The following is a 19,048-nucleotide window of genomic DNA, read 5'->3' as shown; positions in this document are numbered from 1 at the left end:
GCGCGGCGCGGACTACAACTCCCAGCGTGCCGCGCGGGGCGCCGTCAGGGGCCGTCGCGCGCGTAGGACGGGCTGGGTCGGGCGGCGTCGGGCTCGCGGTGGCTGCGCGGCGTTGCCAGCTCTGCGGCGTGCTCACCCTGGGCTAGGCGCGGCAGGCTGCGTTGCCGGCCGGCGCAGCGGGTTTGGATTGCGGGAGGCGGGCGGGAGACGGGCAGGGGAGGAGCGCCGCGGGCGGGCGGGGCCGGCCGAGCTGCTGGGCCATGTAGGGCGCAGAGCCGCCGAAACGCTGCTGAGACTCGGCTCTGCGCGCCCAGGAGCGGCTGATGCCCCCCGCGCTCCCCACTCTGCTACAGCAGCCGGGCCGCATCTGGACTGCGTGCTCCGCGGCGGGGCCGACACCAGGTGAGCACAGGCTAGGACAATGGGTCCCCGGGCGGGAGAATGTGCCCGGCCGAGTCCGGGGGAGGTGGCGGTACCGGTCTGGGGTGGGGGGCGCGCCCTGCTGCTGTCTCCTTGCCGGGCACTCTGCTACCCTGGCTTTTTTGGGGGTCAGGACGGTCCACAGTGACCCGGGATCGGGGTCCGGGAGATCTGGGCATCCCGTTCCCTCCTCGTCCCATCCCCCAGCCTTCCGGGACGGGTCCTTGCCTTCTGCCCTGGCGGGCTCTGGGAGTCCAGAGGTCTGAGGACCTTGGAGACCCTTGGCGTTGGAGTTGGAGGCGCTGGTTCGGTCCCCCTCCCGGCTTTTGCTTTTCGTGTGGAGGAGGGGGAGATGGTGTAAGGGTTCCCTGTGGTCCAGACCATGTCTTCGTCCTGGCTTGGAGAATCTCAGGCTACCTCATAGACGTGACCTTCAGCCCCTCCGCAGGAACAGGAGAACCTGAAGGAAAACAGTCCCATCTGCTAACCCCTTGAGCAAGTCTGTAAAGCACCAGGAATAGAGTCCAAGAGTCCTAATCTCAGCCCTGCCAGCTGTTCCTCTCCCCTTAAGCCCCAATCCCCTAAGATTCATCTGAGTGGCTTGCTGAGTGTGTTTGTGGGGGTGACTTCAAGCCCCTCTTCCTCTCCCTCAATCACCTTTCCCCTCTGGGCAGTCACCTCTCAGGCACCTCCAGGCTCTCACCTGTTTTCTCCATCGCCCTCTGTGGGCCAACAGAGGCATGGCACTGCCTGGGCCTATGGGCAGGGACTGAGCAGGGCCCCTTCTCAAGAAGCTGCCCCTTTGGGTGTTGTGGCTTGGCCTGATCATCCACAGAAACTCCGTAGGTCTCTGGGTGGGGAGTCGAGCCCAAGGCACTCAAGTCAATACCCGCTTCAAGGCATTTTGGTTGGGATCCTGGATGTCAGGAGAGTGGACTGTCTTCTTTTGGTTGGAAGGGCCTCTGAGAGCAATTCTCATTACACCCATTGCACAGAGGGGAAGACTAAGGACTGAAGTGGGAAAGGGACTTACCCAAGGTCATTCAGAGAGTCATAGGCAGAGATGGGACTTAGGGGCTAGAACCCAGCCTCTGACTCTCAGCCCTGGAACTCCTCACCTCAAGTCCCATGCCTCTAGCCTGACCCTTCCCAACAGCCCCGGAAAGGGACCCAGTCCTCAGCTACCCTACTCAATATGGCCTCACTACAGGTTAACCCTTTGAGATGATAGTGGCCTGGTTGCCCGAGCCAGGAGGTAGGGGATCCAGGCATTTGGGTCCACTGACTGCCCTGTGCCCACAGGCCACAATGCTGCTTCGGGCGTCTCTGGTGGGGCTGCTGCTGTTCTCCAAGCTGGTGCTGAAACTGCCCTGGACCCAAGTAGGGTTCTCCCTGCTGTTCCTCTACCTGGGGTCTGGCGGCTGGCGCTTCGTCCGAGTCTTTGTCAAGACCATCAGGCGTGATGTCTTGTGAGTACCTGGTACAACCCTTCCTGGGTCTCCTACACTATGCTGGGCTCCTAATCCCCCAAATCTCCCCAGGCCAGACCCTATGGCCTCTACCAGCACAGGGCACCCAGGCCCCAAAGCAGCAGTCTCTGTTCCACACCCTTCCCCTTGCAATAGTATGTGGTACCTCCATTGCCAAGGTCAAAGTCTCCTCCCAGGGAATCTCCTTAACTTGGTGCTCTTTAGCCTGGAGCAGACTTGGGGGCCTGGGACATACATCAAACACCAGGCGTGTTGAGGAGACATCTGTAAGGAGTCCCGAGAACATGCTATAACTTGTGAGAGGGTGAAGAAGAACCCTGTGGAGAAGGCCCTGTCCTCCGGCTGGCATGAGTCTGAGAGGGCACTGAGTTCTAGAGCAGGCCCTGAATCATGTCAGGGAGAACCTGCTTCCCAGAGAAAGTCAGGGATGGTTCATGGGGATATCCTGTACCAGAAACACCTGCTGCCACCTTCTCTGTGAAAAGTGCTGAGCTGACTCTGGGGCCTGGGGTGGGGAGGGGAATGAGGCAGCCCCAGACCTGGGCCAAGCTTAGACTGGTCAGGGAGACCAGAAGGGCACACAGTCAATCTCTAAACTGGCAGTGCCATGCGGGCAGAGACCCTGGCAGTCTTGATCACGGTAGTATCCCAGTGCCCAGCACCCCGACCCACACCCAGAACAGGTGGCTCGGCATTTGTCAATCTGAGTTGATTGCAAAAGGAGGTATCGAGTGGCCGCTGCGGGAAGGGTGGTCGCAGCAGAGAGCTGTGGGAGCGTGAACAAAGGGAGATGGTTTCAGGCCCGGGCCCTGGGGAATCAGAGGAGACCTCCTGGAGGAAAAGCAGTTGTACTTGAGAGTCGCCTCAAGGAAGTGGGAGCAGGGGATTCCAGCCAGAGGGCACGGCATCAGCAAAGGCACAGAGGCTGGGGGGCCAGGAGAGTTCAGGGGTCAGAGGTGGCACGGGTGGGGCAGGAAAGGAGGATGTTGCCAAGTGATTCCACAAACACTCATTGAACATCTACCCTGTGCCTGGCACTGAGCAGCGCCCGGGGGCAAGATGGTGAACCAGGTGGACCTTGCTGGGCTCACTGGAAGGGAGACGGGACAAATCGCAAACTCGTCCTTTTTCACTGCGGCAGTTACGGGGAGAGGGACGATAACGGGGGTGTGGGAGGTCCAGGATGAGGAGTTTGGACTTTGACTTGGGGCCCTGTAGTCGTGGAAGTCCCCAACAGAGCAGCAGACTCAGAGCAGAGCTTAGAGTGTGCTAGGAGTTGAACTCTGGAGCCGGACAGGACTGAGGTTCAAATGTCAGCACTGCCACGTTCCACCCGTAAAGCCCAGGGCAAACCCTGGCACCGGTTTCCTCCTCTGTACCGGGGAGGGAGTAACCGCCCGGGTCCCTGGTGTTATCGGGTCCCTGGTGTTATCGGGTCCCTGGTGTTATCATCGGGTCCCTGGTGTTATCGTGCAGCATCAGGTGAGCCGCTGCATGTATCGCTGCCCCGCACACAGGTGCTGGGAAAGGGGTGTCACAAGTGCTCAGACCAGGGCCTCCGGACCCCCACTCCCAAGCCCAGCAGTCACAGCTCCCGCGCTCATCCCTCTCCCGCCCCACACCCAGCGGCGGCATAGTGCTCCTGAAGGTGAAGGCCAAGGTCCGACAGTACCTGCGGGAGCGGCGCACGGTGCCCATCTTGTTCGCCTCCACGGTCCAGCGCCACCCGAACAAGACGGCCCTGATCTTCGAGGGCACGGACACCCACTGGACCTTCTGCCAGCTGGATGACTACTCAAGCGGCGTGGCCAACTTCCTGCAGGCGCGGGGCCTGGCCTCGGGCGACGTGGTCGCCCTCTTCATGGAGAACCGCAACGAGTTTGTGGGCCTGTGGCTGGGCATGGCCAAGCTGGGCGTGGAGGCAGCGCTCATCAACACCAACCTCCGGCGGGACGCGCTGCGCCACTGCCTGACCGCCTCCCAGGCCCGGGCCCTCATCTTCGGCAGCGAGATGGCCCCAGGTGAGCCCCGAAGGGGCAGGGGATAGGCAGGGAGTCCCACGGGACTGCCACACCCCCCCCCACCCCCTCCAGCCCTGGGGGAGCCTGTGTGGCTCACCGGTTAAGGGCATGGGCCCTGGAGTCAGATGGCCTGGGCTCTGCCTCTGGTAGGCTGGAGACCCGACTGAGACCCTGTGCTTCAGTCTCCTCACCATAGCACCTGCCTCCTGCTGTTTTCAGGGAGACACTTGACCTGAAGCATTAACAAAGTGGCCGATGCTGGGTGACCCCTCAGGCATAATGGTGACTGTTCTTGTGACTAATTAGGCCTCATCTATAAAATGGGAACAAGAATCTCTTCCCTGCTCTCCTGCAGAGCTTATGTTTATTGGCTGCCACGTTGGGCACTGACCACGTGGTGAGTTTGGGGCTTTACGAAAGCAGTTGTAATCTCCACTAAGCCTGGTGAGGTAGAGATTGTCATCTTGGCTTTACAGATGAGGAGACTGAGGTTGAGAGTGGCATGAGGCACTCACCCAGAGCCACGCAGCTGTTAAGTGACAGAACCGGGATTTGATCCTGGGCGTGACCACAGTGTCCCTCTTCTTTCTCCCCATGCTGCTGTGACTGTGGGATAATGGGCAGGAGAGGTGCTTAAGATGCTGAAAGGGGAGGAGGAAAGATGCAACAGGGAGAGGGGAGAGGGACAAGTCAAGAGGAAGCCAGAGGAGTTGTGGCTGAGTGGGCCAGACTGGCCTGCGCTCAGGGCGGGTGAGTATCTGGACATGTGTAGTGCACAGGAGAGCCTGAGAGAAGGTTCCCACCCTCTGAAGAGGCTGGAGGGCTGCCGGCCTCTGACCCCCACTCCTCCCTCCTAACCAGTCCCCCATAGACTAGCATAGTACAGTGGGTAGGGCCATCGTAAGCCTTGGTGTGAGACAGAGCTGGCTTTGAGTCCCAGCTCCAGCACATTCAAGCTGTGAGTGAATCCCTCCCATTCTCAGAGCCTCAATTTTCTCATCTGTAAAATGGGCTGTTATTGGTACCTGTTTCCTGGGGTGTGTGAGCAGGAGCATGCATGTAAAGAGCCCGTAGCGTAGTTAGCCAGCAGCTAATGGGAGCCGTTGCTCCTCTCAGCATCTTCCTTACAACGAGGTCCCAGGTGCTTCACTCATCTCTCTGCCCTACCCAGCCAGCCTCCCCTGAGGACATGCTCAGCCCCGGCACAAGCAGAGGTTCTGGGAACACGGGGTGTCCTGGTCTGCCTGCTGATCTGCCTTGTTTCCCCCACAGCTGTCCTTGAGATCTGTGCCAACCTGGACCCCTCCGTCAGCCTCTTCTGCACCGGTCCCTGGGAGGCCAGCGCAGTGCCCGCCGGCGCGGAGCACCTGGACCCCCTGCTAGAAGATGCCCCTAAGCACCTGCCCAGCTGCCCCAACAAGGGCTTCGTAGGTGGGCCCCTCACCCCCACAGGGGGGTTCTAAGATGGCCAGGGACAGAGCAGTGGCCTCAAGCCTGGGTTCTTCTGTAAACTTGCTGTGTGACCTGGAGTGAGTCATGTCACTTCCCTTTTCTGTCCGGGAAAATGAGGACAGTAATCCTGGGCTTACTACGAAGGCTGCATGAGCTGATGTGTGTGAAAGTGCCCGGCACACAAAGCACAGTTCTTGAACAGCCTTCGTTGACGCCTGACATGTGCAGGGTCACGTGGAGCCCAGGAACCTGCCTCGCCTGAGTTTGGGCTGGGCTTGGACCAGGGGCGAGACCCTTTGCATAGTCACCCACCGCCTGTTCAGTGCAGGCCCCTATTGGTCTGTGATCCCCTCCCTGCTCTGGGCTGCCTCCCCCCGACTTCTAGGCAGCCTTCCAGACCCTCTCACCTCTCTTCCTGTCCACTCCAGCCTGCCTTGTGGAGCCCACGGCTTGCAGCATTGCCTGGGGGTTCAGAGCCTGGGCCAAGTTCATATCCCGGCTCTACTGCTTCCCATGTATGACCCTGAACACCTGAGCTGCCCTTTGAGCCTCGGTTCCCAGAGCCATAAAATTGGGGATGGCAACAGAACCTAGGTTTGAGGGTTGGAAAAGGTCCAGTGGAAAGCCAGGGTATGACCGGAAGTGCTCAGTAACTGGCCGTCATCGTCATTATCGTTTAACCTCTGCCATGTGTGGATCTGGTCCGCTGGGTGCTTTTGTAAGCTCCTTGAGGGCAGGACTCTGGCTGGTTGAGCCTGGTGCCAAGCCTAGGGCTGACATACTGCATGCACCCTGAGAACGTGAGATAGTTACTATATAACATGCAGCGGCATTCCTGACCTCCTAAAACCTCCAGCCTGGTGGGGCTGACCTCATACAGAAACCGTAACATGACAATCCCTGGTCCTGGCAGTGGGGGAATACAGAAATGGTCAGTGGTGCAAAAGCTACCTCTGCACCCGGCTTCCTGCAGCTAACCCTCCCCACGCAGTAGGCATCACCTCCTTCAAGAAGCCCTCCCTGGCACCTCCCCTCCCTGGAGCCTGGGTCAAGTGCTGCTGCTGGGCTTTGGCAGGCCCTGTGCTTCCCAACACTCTGTGCTCAGTATTGGAAATACCCATGTCCTCATCTTCCTGTCCCACTTGGCTCTCACCTCCACCCAGGCACGGCCTGTGCTCATCTTAGTCACTGATGTCTCCCCAGGCCTGGCACAGAGCGAGGGCTCAGAAAAAGTTCATTGAAGTATGCAGTGCAGCATTAGAGCAGAGTGGTGCCTGGGGTCATCAGTGTAGGCTTTCTGGAGGAGGTGTGATGGGAGTGGGTGTTGAGTGATGTACACCTACAGATGTTCGTCTGCCTGACTCTGTGCCCAGCCCTGTTATGCCCCCTCTCACAGCCGTTCCTGTGTCTGTTTTCTTCAGATAAGCTCTTCTACATCTACACGTCAGGCACCACAGGGCTGCCCAAAGCTGCCATCGTGGTGCACAGCAGGTAAGGGGAAGTTGCCCTGGGGGGAGGCCTGGGGATGGTGGGGCCTCGGAGCCACTCTTCCTGCCTTTCCAGCGGCCCACAGAGCCCTTGGCCCTCTGCCCTCCCAGGTATTACCGCATGGCTGCCCTGGTGTACTACGGCTTCCGCATGCGGCCCGACGACATCATCTACGACTGTCTCCCCCTCTACCACTCTGCAGGTATCCCAGGCCTGTCCACTCAGCCTCCAGCACCCCCAGAGTCTTGGAAGCCCCACCTTTCTTGGCAGGCAGCATGTTGAAGTAGAAACATTTGAGCTTTGGAGTCAAATCTGGGTTCAAATACAGACGTGGGCATTGATCTCTGAATGAAAGTGGCCACACCAGCAAAAGTGGTGTGTATGGCTGTGTCCCGCAGGGCACCTGGGCTGGTCTGACCATTCAGTTCACTTCCACAGGTATGCACAGTCTTAGGAGCTGCTTGGTCTTAGGAGCTTTTAGAAAGACAGAGATGGAATAAATGTAATTCCTGCCCTCAAGGTGCTTAGGGTTTGGGTGTGTGTGTTTGGGGCAGGATGAATGATGGGACCCTACCCTGACTCTTAGTACAAGAAATGGCATTGAGTGTGGGGAGAGGCAGGGAGCAGGAGCTCAGTTCAAGGGAAGAGCCCAGTGATGGCCTGGAAGGCTTCCTGGAGGAGGTGCACCCAAGGCAGGCAGATGTGAGGTGCAGAAGCTAGGCGGGCTAGCTCAGTGCCTCCTGGCTGAATGGTAGCTTTACGGGTCTGGGAGCAGGAGCTTGGGGCCAGCTCCAGAGGCCTCAGGGGACAGTCTAAGGAGTGTGTACTCAATCCTATAGGTACTGGAGAGCCATGGAAGGTGTCTGGCTGGCGAGAGAGATATGACCAGTTAGTGTTGGAGGGACAGGACAGGAGAGAGAAAGGGAAAGAGCCTTTGAGGAGGTTGGGCTGTACAAGAGGAGGCTCTAGAGGGAAGGGTCGCCTGTCTACCTGACCTCTGAGGCCCACCCCTCTGCCTTCAGGAAACATTGTGGGAATCGGGCAGTGCCTGCTCCATGGCATGACGGTGGTGATCCGGAAGAAGTTCTCAGCTTCCCGCTTCTGGGACGATTGTATCAAATACAACTGCACAGTGAGTGAGAGGGGAAAGGGATGAGCATCCCTGTCCCATCGTGACCCTCCCACCAGGTCTACCCAGGGACATCTTTCTTACAGCTGAGGGCAGCCAGCCATTTATTTGGGGCAACACTCCCATTGTTCAGATGGGGAGACTGAGGCCCAGAGAGGGAAGGGATTGCACAGCCGGCCCCTGGGGTAGTAGGGGTAGGGGCTTGGGGGGTTGGGGGGCAGTGAAGTAAGAGTAGCCTCAGGGGCCCAGACTCACACCAAGTGCATCCCCAGATCGTGCAGTACATTGGCGAACTGTGCCGCTACCTCCTGAACCAGCCACCCCGGGAGGCGGAAAACCGGCACCGGGTGCGCATGGCACTCGGCAACGGCCTCCGGCAGTCCATCTGGACCAACTTTTGTAGCCGCTTCCACATTCCCCAGGTGGCCGAGTTTTACGGGGCCACTGAGTGCAACTGCAGCCTGGGCAACTTCGACGGCCAGGTGCGGCCCAGGTTGGGGACGCGGATGGACCACGGAAGGCACGGGTGGCAGAGGGGAGAGCAGAGTTCCAGTGTGGGAGTGTGGGTGCTGGAGGGCCCTCCCAGCCCCCAAACTGTCCAGTTTCAGGCCCTTGGTGGGAGCACCTGGGCCCAAGTCTCGGCCTTTGCAGGTGGGGGCTTGTGGATTCAACAGCCGCATCCTGTCCTTCGTGTACCCCATCCGGCTGGTTCGCGTCAACGAGGACACCATGGAGCTGATCCGGGGACCTGATGGCATTTGCCTTCCCTGCCAGCCAGGTCTACCCTAGGGTTGCAGTTGGGGGTCAGAGTGGGAGGGGCTGGCTCAGGAGGGAGATGGGGCCGGTGGGTGGGGAGCCCCATCCTGATCAGCAGTCAGAAGTCAGCTCTTCTCTCAAGGCTGCCAGGCATTTATTTCTTCATCCGTCCATCCATTCAGTCACCGTCCCATCCACCCAGTCTATTGGTGCACTTTCGTGTTGTGGACCCCGGGCCCAGGCTGCCTCAGCCCCCCAGCTCTGTGCCTGAGTCCCTCACCTGCACGTGGTTGTCCTGAGGAGTCCATGTGGCACGGAATGTAAAGCTCTTTAAGCAGAGCCAGGGCCCGGGGAGTGCTGGCTCTGGTTAGGCCGTCCACATAGGGCTTGACCACCCTTTCATTTGTTTGTCTGACTTTGCATTTGTTCAGTGACCAGACTTACCGAGACGCTCCCTGCCCTCAGGGCTCCCGGGGTGGGGCGGGGAGAAGTGGGCGTTTCTGTGGACAGCTGCAGGGCGGACTTGGTGTGAAAGAGACCCCAGGGCGGGTCTGACCCCGCCTCCCCTGCCCACAGGTGAGCCGGGCCAGCTGGTGGGCGCCATCATGCAGCAGGACCCCCTGCGGCGCTTTGACGGCTACCTCAACCAGGGCGCCAACAACAAGAAGATCGCCAAGGATGTCTTCAAGAAGGGGGACCAGGCCTACCTCACCGGTGGGTGGGCACCTCTCCCTAGGCCTTTGCCGCCCCTTGGGGAGGGGGGAGAGGACTGAAGGGGCCTTTCGCCACCCTCCGAGAGCACCTCCCCGGGACTCCCCGGGCCCCACCTCACCCAGCCCCTCTCTAGGCGACGTGCTGGTGATGGACGAGCTGGGCTACCTGTACTTTCGGGACCGCACGGGGGACACCTTCCGCTGGAAAGGCGAGAACGTGTCCACCACGGAGGTGGAAGGCACGCTCAGCCGCCTGCTGGCCATGGCCGACGTGGCCGTGTATGGCGTCGAGGTGCCAGGTACCCAGGGAGGTGGGAGGTGCCGGGCATGTGTGCGGAGGGGCCGCAGGGGCCATCGCCAGCCGCTCACCGTCCACTCTGCCACCCCCAGGAAACGAGGGCCGGGCCGGCATGGCCGCTGTGGCCAGCCCCTCCGGCAGCTGTGATCTGGAGCGCTTAGCCCAGCTCCTGGAGAAGGAGCTGCCCCTGTACGCCCGCCCCATCTTCCTGCGCTTCCTGCCTGAGCTGCACAAAACAGGTCTGTCCCCACCCCCTGACCCCAGCTCCAACTCACAGGTGCCAGGCCAAGGCCCCTTCCTGGGTCCTTCTGAGAGGCTGGGGTGCCTGTCGTTTTCTCTTCACCCACAGCCTTGCCAAGTGGTTGGTAACCTGACCTACCTGTGAGCAGACCCAGCCTTCAGGGAGAGAGGGTGCATCCGTTCTCAGTGGGACAAATACCGACTGAGTGTCTAGTCTGCTCCAGGCACTGTGCTAGGCCCTGGGGGTATAGGTGACGAATTCCGGCAGGACCTGTGCCTTCTGGGAGCTTCTAGAGCAGCAGGGCAGGCAGCGACAGGATAAGGAATTCCAAAGATAAAGAATGGAATGCAGATGAAACTGACAGGAAAGTGAATGAGGGGGTTGGGGGGTGACTGGGAGGCTCCCCTGAGGAGGTGCGGTTTCAACGGAGACCCGAGGGGGGGGGGGGAGGACTTCGTGGGGGTGGGAGGCCTTCCGGGCTCTGGGAACAGCCAGTGCGGAGTCCCTGAGGCAGGGAGGCGCTTGGCTGCTAGAGGAATGAAAGGAGGCCCCCGAAGCTGGAGCAGTGAGGGGTGGGCAGCGGCGTGAGGTGGGATGGCGAGGGCGGCAGGGGCCTTGTGGGCCGGGGAGGGGGGCTTGGACTATACCGGGGGCAGTGGGGAGCCACAGAAGTGTTTGAGCAAGGTAGTGACCTGGTCAGATTCGTGTCCTGTGTGGAGGCTGGGGGAGGCTGCAGGTGGCCCAGGGGGAGGGGGAGACGAAAGAGGGGAGGGGCGAGTGGTGGGTCCACTGGCACACGGCGGGGTGGTGCCATCCTTCTGTCTGTCGGTCCTCTCGGGAGTTTCTCTGGGCAGGAAGCTCTGAGGCTCATGCCCCAACCTCCCCTCCGCTCTCCTCAGTCCTTGCTGCCTGTCCTGGCTCCCCCCACTGCTCAACCTCTCCCTGGCTGCTCAGCCGGGGCCGCGGCTGCCCGGCCACCCCCAGGGCGGCATCGTGTCAGCCCTGCCTGGATGGAAGGCCTTCCCTGACTAACGTGGCCCCTGGGCACACCTGAAGCTCTGGGGAGGGTCGGACGCGGACACTGGTACTGCGCTCAGAACCGAGACTGCGAGCTCCCTGAGGGCTGGGCAGCCGCTGTGACTTCTGTGTCCAGGAGGGACAGGTTGCTGTCAGACCTCAGGCTTCAGACAGGCTTTGCTGCAGAACACCCCCAAACTTACTTAGGACTCAAAACAGCCATTTTATTTGCTCACAATTTGTGGGTCAGCAGTTTGGGGTTAAGTTCAGCTGAGTGTTCTTCTGTCGGCCCCATCTAGGGTCAAATAGTGCCATCGGGTGTAAGAGGGCCTCCCTCACGTGGGGCTTCCGGCTGGTTGGCTCTGCAGTGATGTCCACAGAACGGTGGTGATGGCAGTGTGCTCTATCCGCGCTCTGCGCTCTCCGTCACGGCAGCTACCAGCCCCAGGTAGCTGTTGAGCACTTGAAGTGGGACCAGTGTGACACGGAAACTGAATTTTAAATTTCATTTCATTTTAATTAAATTTGCATAGCCACATATGGCCAGTGACTACCCACTTAGCGCCGGTCTAAGCGGCCCTTCCTGGGGTGGTTCTGCTCTGTTCCATGTGGTTTCTCCCCCTTCAGAGGCTAGACTGGTCTCAGGGCACCCCCGAGAGGGTGGGGATGGAAGCTGCAAGGCCCCTTGAGGCCTAGACCACCCACAACATGGCCTCTTCCGCATTCTATGAGTCAGAGCCAGTTGTAAGGCCAGTCTGGATTCAAGTAGCCGTTGAGAAAGACTCCATCTCTTGCTGGGAGAAGTGGCCAGTCCACGCGGCAGAGGAGTACCTGGGGAGAAGCTGTAGCCATTTCTGGCATCTATCACACTTGGGTTCAAATCCCAGCTCCACTGCCTACGAGCTGTGTGACGTTGGCTCAGAGACGTGCCCCTGAGCCTCAGTCTTCTCATATATGTAGAGGGGCTAATACCGTTGATTGAAAGATGCATCATTTATATTACATACTATTAGGGGGGAAAACACTAATTGAGCTATTTCAGAGATGTTGAAATCTGAAATCTTGTGCATCTTAGAATCCATAGAATATGGTTGCGCACCTGCCCCTGGGGTTGATGTGCAGATTGCATGAGATCACGTCTGTACCTGGGCGGTGCTCAGATGAAAGGGAGCTATCAGGGAAGACCTGCGTTCTGGTCTTCACTCTGCTGTCGCTCAGCATGTGGCCCTGAACGAATAGCTTCTCTTCTTCAGGTCTCCGTTTCCCTGTCTGCAAAAAGGGGTGGGTAACTTGGCCCCTTCCCCTTTGCCGGGGCTGCTCTGAGGAGTGATACATAATGTAATGGATGGAGCCTTTGCAAACTGTAGAGGGCTGTTTCCTTCCTCCCACGCCTCCCCTTTCCGGGGTCCTCTCCAGCCCTCCTCCTCTGCCCCTCCTCAACCCTGGTGGGAGGGCGGGTTCCGAGAGCTCGGGCCTCTGCCCTGCACCCTCTGACCCTTCTTCCCCCTTGTCTTCTCCCTCCCTCAGGGACCTTCAAGCTACAGAAGACAGACCTGCGGAAGGAGGGCTTTGACCCAACAGTTTTGAAAGACCCACTGTTCTACCTGGATGCCCGGAAGGGCCGCTATGTCCCTCTGGACCGAGAGGCCTACACTCGCATCCAGGCGGGCGAGGAGAAGCTGTGATTTGCCCCGAGTCCCTCTGAGGGCCACCGGATGCTGGACCCAGAGCACCAGCTCCCACCCCAGAGGGTTCCTGGGCAAAGCCAGACCAAAGCAAGAAGGGCCTGGCCTCACAACCCCAAGGTGCCGACCCCCACCCCTCAAAACTGCCAAGGGACTCACTGCCGCCTCCCCCTCCCCCTGAGGCTTTCTGTGAAAGCCTCATCTCCACGTTATGTCTTCAGGGGGCCTCTGGGCCCCTCAGGATGATGTCTTAGGGCAGGACAGGGGAGGTGGAGGGTCACCAAGCACTCGCCGGAGAACAGGCAGCTTGTAAATGGGACCAGGGCAGAAGCCCCCAGACTCAGGAAGCCAGCAGAGTGGGTGGGGGCAGCGGTGGCCGTGGATCAGGTGTCTGAATAAGATCCAGGCCCTGGAGCCACTCAAGCGTCCTCAGCCCTGCTGGTGCCTGTAGGAGGGCAGGAGAGGGACTGAGCTGTAGCAGCAGCCTGGACGGGGCACCCCTCTCATCCTCCTCTCTCTGGGTGCCTGCCTCGCTGTTCCTCAGGCAGGGCCTTTCGGTCTTTGTGGGTCTGTCCTTGTCACCTCCTCCGTCTCCGGCCTGGCCTGGCTATGAAAGGAGAAGGGGTGGGGGGCGCTCAGGGGCCAATAAACTCTGCCTTCCTCCCCCTGCCTGTGTGCATGCCACCTGAGCTCACCCCAGCCTGCTCAGGCCCCAACTTCTGCCCCATTCACTCACTCCTCCATTCATTCGTTCATTTGGACTGAGGGATATAGCAGGTTATCTTAGATGGGGGGGCAGTTCCCACCTGAGCCTGGCAGGGTGTTTTAACAGCATGATCTTGAGAGTCTAAACCAGCTGTGTCACTTATGAGCTTGTGGCCTTGGGCAAGTGACTTTGTCTTCTCTGTGACAAGGGAATGATCAGTTAGGATTCAGAGAGCTAAAGGGAGCCAGTATGAGGAAAGGGCTGTTCAGAGCCGTAGAGGGAGGAAACCCTAGCCCAGCACAGGGTCCCATCTCCAGACCCTTGCTCATGCTGTTCCTTCTGCCAGCGGTGCATTTTCCCAGGGGTTTGGCAGGGGTGCTGTGCAAGGCAGAGCAGGGCTGCCTAACCAGCTGGGTGGAGTCTAGGAAAGCTTCCTGGAGCAGTCTTTCCAGAGCTGTCAGCAGAGCCAGCGGAGGGCCAGCTGTCCCCTAGGGCCCAACCCTGGAGTCGAACGCAGGCTGCAAATGCGCAGCCCAATGGAAAGGGGGTCCACCCCAAGCCAGGGCAGCAGGCAGCGTGTGTGCCCCAGGGCGTCATCTTCACTATTTAACCCTCAGCACCGTCTGTCACTTGACTGAGGTCACATAGCAAGTAGTGGGGACTGGAATGCCAGCCCCAGCCCCTCGCCCTTCCCGCTGCTCGGCTGCCTCCTTGATGCAGAAGGCAGCAGGAAAGCCAGATGAGCTTCCATTCCACGCATGCTTGTGGAGCCAACTGTGAGCCACACCCCAGGCCAGCAGCTGACTGGGTGGTGGGTGACCAGGGTGAGAAATCTGAGGTGCCTCCTGGGGGAGTGACCTTTGAAAGACAGTAGAGTCTGGTGCCACTCTTGGGAGAAGAGGAGGCAGCACTGGAGTTAGCCTCTGGAGAGCGAGGCTGGTGCGGGTGGGGTTTGGGAGTGGCAGGCATGGCTGCAGTGCCCTAGTGTGACCAGCGGAGGGCGCACGGCTCCTGCAGAATCCAGTCCAGCCTTTGGAGCTCAGCCAAGGGAAGCTGGAAGGAGGGAGTGCAAGTCCCCACTTCACCCCCAGCGGTACTCAGCCCAGAGGACTCTGTGGTGGGCCTTTGATCAGGCTCCCAAGGGGCTGGACTTGGCTGACAGTGAAGCTTCCTGTCTTTAACCCTCAGCAATGACTGCTCTCCGACGGGAAGGAGTCCCCCAGTAGTCCCTGCTCCTTTCCCCTGGTTGAACACAGTCACCCAGAGGCAGTATGGAGTGGTGGTTAAAAGCTCCTGCTCAGGAGCCAGTCAGGCCTGAGTTCAAGTCCATTTGCCAGGCTAGGCCTCAGTTTCCTCTCCCATAAATGGTGGTCTAGGAATCCCTACCCAGGGACAATTGTGAACGTGTAATGAGATCGTGCTTGGAAATCTCTTAGCACGGGGTCTGGTGCTGATAGTTGCGCAGTACATGGTAGTTAAAAGAAAAAAGGAGCAGTGTTGAGGTGTTAAGACCCCAGACTAGGCCTGTTTCCCACTTCTGCACCAGCACCCGCCCCCAGCCCCTCCATGAAGGGACGGGGCTGGTGGGCCCCTGGGCCTTGCAGCTCTCCTGTCTGCCTTTGGTCATCCCAAACCACAGCTGTGTGAGTCATCCCCCAGGCCTGCAAGTCGGTGCTCAATACATGCTTGTGAAGTTAATGATAGCTACTGTTTACTGGGCATTTCCTGACATTTACATAGTGCTTCACAGTTTACAAAGCACTGTGTAAGTACATCAACGGAGCAGATGCTAAAGCCCTACTCTGTGCAGGGGGGCGGGTCATGGTCAGATCTGCCCTCAGGGAGCCCACTATCTGGGGGCAGAGGAGAGGGGCCTAGCCAGTCAAGAAGCAAAGGGTGTGTGCTTAGCTGCACCCTAACCCAGAGCCCTGGTCGGCGTGTGGGGGAGGTGAGGAAGTCGTGTTTCATGGTCACAGAGGCTTTTCACGGAAGAGTCATCCAAGAATAGGAGAGGGAAGAATGGCCCAGACAGAAGGAGCCACAAAACATAAAGGCCTGGAGGTGAAGGGCAGTGAAGGGCAAGCAGGGCAGATGAAAGAAGGGCAGTGAGGCTGCAGCGGTGGGGCTGGGGGGAGAGTTGAGGCAAGGTATGCAGAGTGAATCCTTTGTGGGCGTTTCTTGCACACTTGAGGACTGGGAGCTCAGCTAGGTAATCCTTGTATCAGGCCAAACCCATTTCCTTCGACTTGCTGACAGCCACTGCGTGTGGAGCACTTCCTATGTGCAGGACGTGAGACCAAGCACTTTATGTGCGTTATTTCATTAAATCCGTAACACAGAGCAGCTACAATTCTTATCCCCACTCCACAGATGAGGAATCTGAGGCTCAGAGAAGCTAAGTCTCTCCACAGACCACAGGGCCTGTGCATAACAGTGCTGGGATGCAAGCCCCCTTCCCAGAGCCTCAGTGTTCCCATCTGCAGGCTGGGCCGGGGAGGCTGGAAGGGGCCTGCCTTGGGCGTCCCAGAGGTCCTACCACCCTTAGACAGGCGAGTGGCTGCCCAGGCCAGTGCTTGGTGTATCACTTTCAATCCCTGGGAAGAAGGTTAAATACCCCTGAGGGGCCTATTGAGGCGCTGGCGGCAAGGGAAGGGGCGACTGAGTGACTTTCAAAGGGGCCTGAATGCGTGGCCAGCCCCTCCCCTGGAGGAGGGGGCCCTGCTTCCTCCCGGCCTAATGATATTCTGGGCTCAGCCCTCATCTTTGGCGGCAGTTTAACCCGAGCCGGGGCGGATTTCTTTCTCACTGATCTCAGCTTGACACCCAATTAGCACAAGAATGGGAGGTGGAAGCCTGCAAGAGGCGCCTCCCAGCCTCCCGGGGCGCACGAGGGGAGCAGGCGGGGAGACAAAGGGCAGCGGGCAGGGGGGCCCCCGCGCCCTCGTCTCCCCTGCAGACCCCGCCATTGTCTCCCTAGGAGCTTCAGAGGGGATGGAGGCCAACGCCCGGCTAGCCAGCCTGCTGGAGGGATGGGGTTGGGGCCCAAGCCCCTCTTCTGCGTGGATCCCAGGGGAAGGCATTTGGGTGAGCCAAGCCCAACAGGACGCAGTGAGGGTCAGGGATCCTGAAGGCACAACAACCTGGGGTCGAGGCCTGACACGTAGGGGTCCATGAACAAGTCAGCGGTTCTCAGCCTCAGTTTTCACATTTGAAAAATGGCGCTAATAGTAGCCCCTGTGAGGCATCAATCAGGTCATGCATGTGAAGCTCCTGGCAGAGGCAGAGTGGGGGTCAGTACTTGCTGAATGAGTATAATATGTTAAACTGTTATTGTTACTAATTAGGAGGTTGAGTAGGGTAGGCTTGGGGTCAGGAGAAAGGACTTTCTAAGAATGAGAGCCAGGCATTCAGAGTGGGCTGACTTAACCGAGAAGTGAGCTCCCAGTCTCTGGGGCTTTGCCAGGAGAAACTGGAGGCCCCCCTGCCTGTTGAAATGTGGGAAGGGTTCCCACTCCTCTGGCCTCCCTACATGCCCTCTACTGCCCACCTCCACCTCCCACAATTCCTTGGGACTTGGGCTTCGATGTGACATCCTCTGGGAAGGCTTGCCTAACCCCAGGGCTGGACAGGGTCTTCCTCCAGCTCCCACGGGCCCCCGTGTTCCCCCTTCATGCTACTGATTGCACTGTGTGGTCTATTTTCACATCTGTGTCTTTTCCAAAACATCAGCCCTAGGAAGGCAGGAACCCCTTGGTTTTGTTCACCATTGTGTTCCCAGCACCAGCACTGGAACTGGCACTTAATAGGTGCTCAATGAATGTTTGTCAAATGGATGAAGCTTTTCAAAAGCTCCTTAGCTTTCCCATTCCAGCCTCAGGAGGCAGCGGTTCACAGGGTTAGAGGATATTCAACTCATAGAGGTGGGCTAAAATCAGAGGCCTTTACCTTGTTGGCAAAGAGAAGACATTAAATGACTTTGAGCAGGGGATTGATATGTGTTCACTCATGCATTCATTCATTAACTCATTCAGCAAGCACTTACCAAATCTCTACGATGTATAAAGCTCTTTATTATGAGCTAAGGCTCTAGGATGAATCAGGCAAGGTTTCTAGAGCTCAGCCCTTGGAGGAGCTGGTGGAAATAGAATATGTGAGAGTGTATGTGTGTGTGTGTGTGTGTGTGTGCATGTGTGCATGTGTGCGAACATATATATATATATATATATATATTTTTTTTTTTAAATGCCTCAGTGTGCAACTTGTGGGATCTTAGTTCCCCAACCAGGGATCAAACCCAGGCCCTTGGCAGTGAAAGTGCAGAATCCTAACCACTGGACCGCCAGGGAATTCCCTAGAATATTTTTGCTGAAAAGACCTTAAGAGATCATTTGGCCCCAAAACCTTCTTTACAGATTGGGGAAACTGAGTTCCACAGTTTCCACTGGGGCCTTTCCATTTACCACAGGATTCTTCTGTGCTTTTCGAGGACCAGGGCTGTGTCTTATTTGCCCTCATTTTGCCAGTGCCCTGGAACCGTGCCTGATACACTGAAGGCGCTCAGGGCTGTCTGTGGAGTCGAACTGTACAAGGAAGCCAAGGCCAGAGGGAGGGAGTGGGAGGCAGGCAGCCCAGAGAAGCAGGTGCAGGTGAGAGGTGATGGGGGTGGCGGTGGTAGAAGAACGTGGGGTTGCAAAATCAGCTTAACAAGGAGACGAGTCCAAATGTGACTGTCTGGGTGTGGAAGAGAATTAAGAACAATGTCCAAGGTGTCTTGCCGAGGTGTTTCCGTGGATGGCAGTGGTATCCTTGAGATGGGAAACACAGGGAGCCTGTCTTAGGATGCGAGGCACTGTGCCAAGAACTCACTTAGTTCTGACTACAACCCTATGGGGGCTGTTACTATCTTCATTTTACAGATGAGGAAACTGAGACACAAAGACGTTAGGGACTTAACCAAAGACACAGTAGGAAGTGGTGGGACCTGGATGTAAAGCCGGCAGCTCTTAGTGATGACTGCATCCTTATATCCACACTTAACCACCAGGCTACCCCACCTACTCTACTAATGCTGGGTTCGATTTTGGAAGTGTGGTTTAAATGCCCTGGGAGATCCACTTTACCCCTTTTGTGCCCTGGGCTTTTGTAACAGGCTGCAGTGGTCTCCCTATCTCCTTCCCTGTTCCCCCCCAAACGTTCTCCACACTGCAGCCAGGAAAGTTTTTTTGGTTTTTTTAAATAAATTTATTTATTTGTTTATTTATTTATTTATTTATTTTTGGCTGTGTTGGGTCTTCGTTGCTGTGAGCGGGCTTTCTCTAGTTGTGGTGAGCGGGGGGGCTACTCTTCGTTGCAGTGCGTGGGCTTCTCATTGCGGTGGCTTCTCTTGTTGCGGAGCACGGGCTCTAGGCGTGTGGGCTTCAGTAGTTGTGGCGCGTGGGCTCAGTAGTTGTGGCGCACGGGCTTAGTTGCTCTGAGGCATGTGGGATCTTCCCAGACCAAGGCTCAAACCCATGTCCCCTGCATTGGCAGGCGGATTCTTAACCACTGCGCCACCAGGAAAGCCCAGATATTTTAAAATATATTTATGTATGTATATATTTATTTATATGCCACGCCTCACAGTATGCAGGAA

General features: G+C 58.0%; 1 protein-coding gene across 1 annotated transcript; it reads left to right on the top strand.

Annotated features, from left to right (window-relative positions):
• The first annotated feature begins 313 nt into the window (after window positions 1-313).
• On the top strand, window positions 314-18,670 carry SLC27A4 (solute carrier family 27 member 4). Its single transcript, XM_068552413.1, has 13 exons — window positions 314-402; window positions 1,723-1,889; window positions 3,537-3,931; window positions 5,204-5,362; window positions 6,805-6,874; window positions 6,982-7,073; window positions 7,894-8,003; window positions 8,273-8,482; window positions 8,652-8,778; window positions 9,333-9,470; window positions 9,604-9,768; window positions 9,860-10,006; window positions 12,553-18,670. Exons 2-13 carry the CDS (start codon window positions 1,729-1,731, stop codon window positions 12,708-12,710), a joined length of 1,932 nt encoding a protein of 643 aa, XP_068408514.1. The 5' UTR covers window positions 314-402; window positions 1,723-1,728; the 3' UTR covers window positions 12,711-18,670.
• Window positions 18,671-19,048: the final 378 nt, after the last annotated feature.

The sequence above is a fragment of the Eschrichtius robustus genome, chromosome 10 (assembly GCF_028021215.1).
Source record: "Eschrichtius robustus isolate mEscRob2 chromosome 10, mEscRob2.pri, whole genome shotgun sequence".
NCBI classification, from domain to species: Eukaryota; Metazoa; Chordata; class Mammalia; order Artiodactyla; family Eschrichtiidae; genus Eschrichtius; species Eschrichtius robustus.
The sequence above is the reverse complement of the archived record's forward strand: the minus strand, read 5'-3'. Positions and strand labels throughout refer to the sequence as shown.

Excerpts from the sequence above, each read along its gene's own strand:
- SLC27A4 (XM_068552413.1), top strand. The coding sequence starts at position 1,729 with ATGCTGCTTCGGGCGTCTCTGGTGGGGCTGCTGCTGTTCTCCAAGCTG. Across the intron at positions 5,363-6,804 it reads CCCCAACAAGGGCTTCGTAG|ATAAGCTCTTCTACATCTAC; the intron begins GTGGGCCCCTCA and ends TGTTTTCTTCAG. Across the intron at positions 8,483-8,651 it reads TGGGCAACTTCGACGGCCAG|GTGGGGGCTTGTGGATTCAA; the intron begins GTGCGGCCCAGG and ends CGGCCTTTGCAG.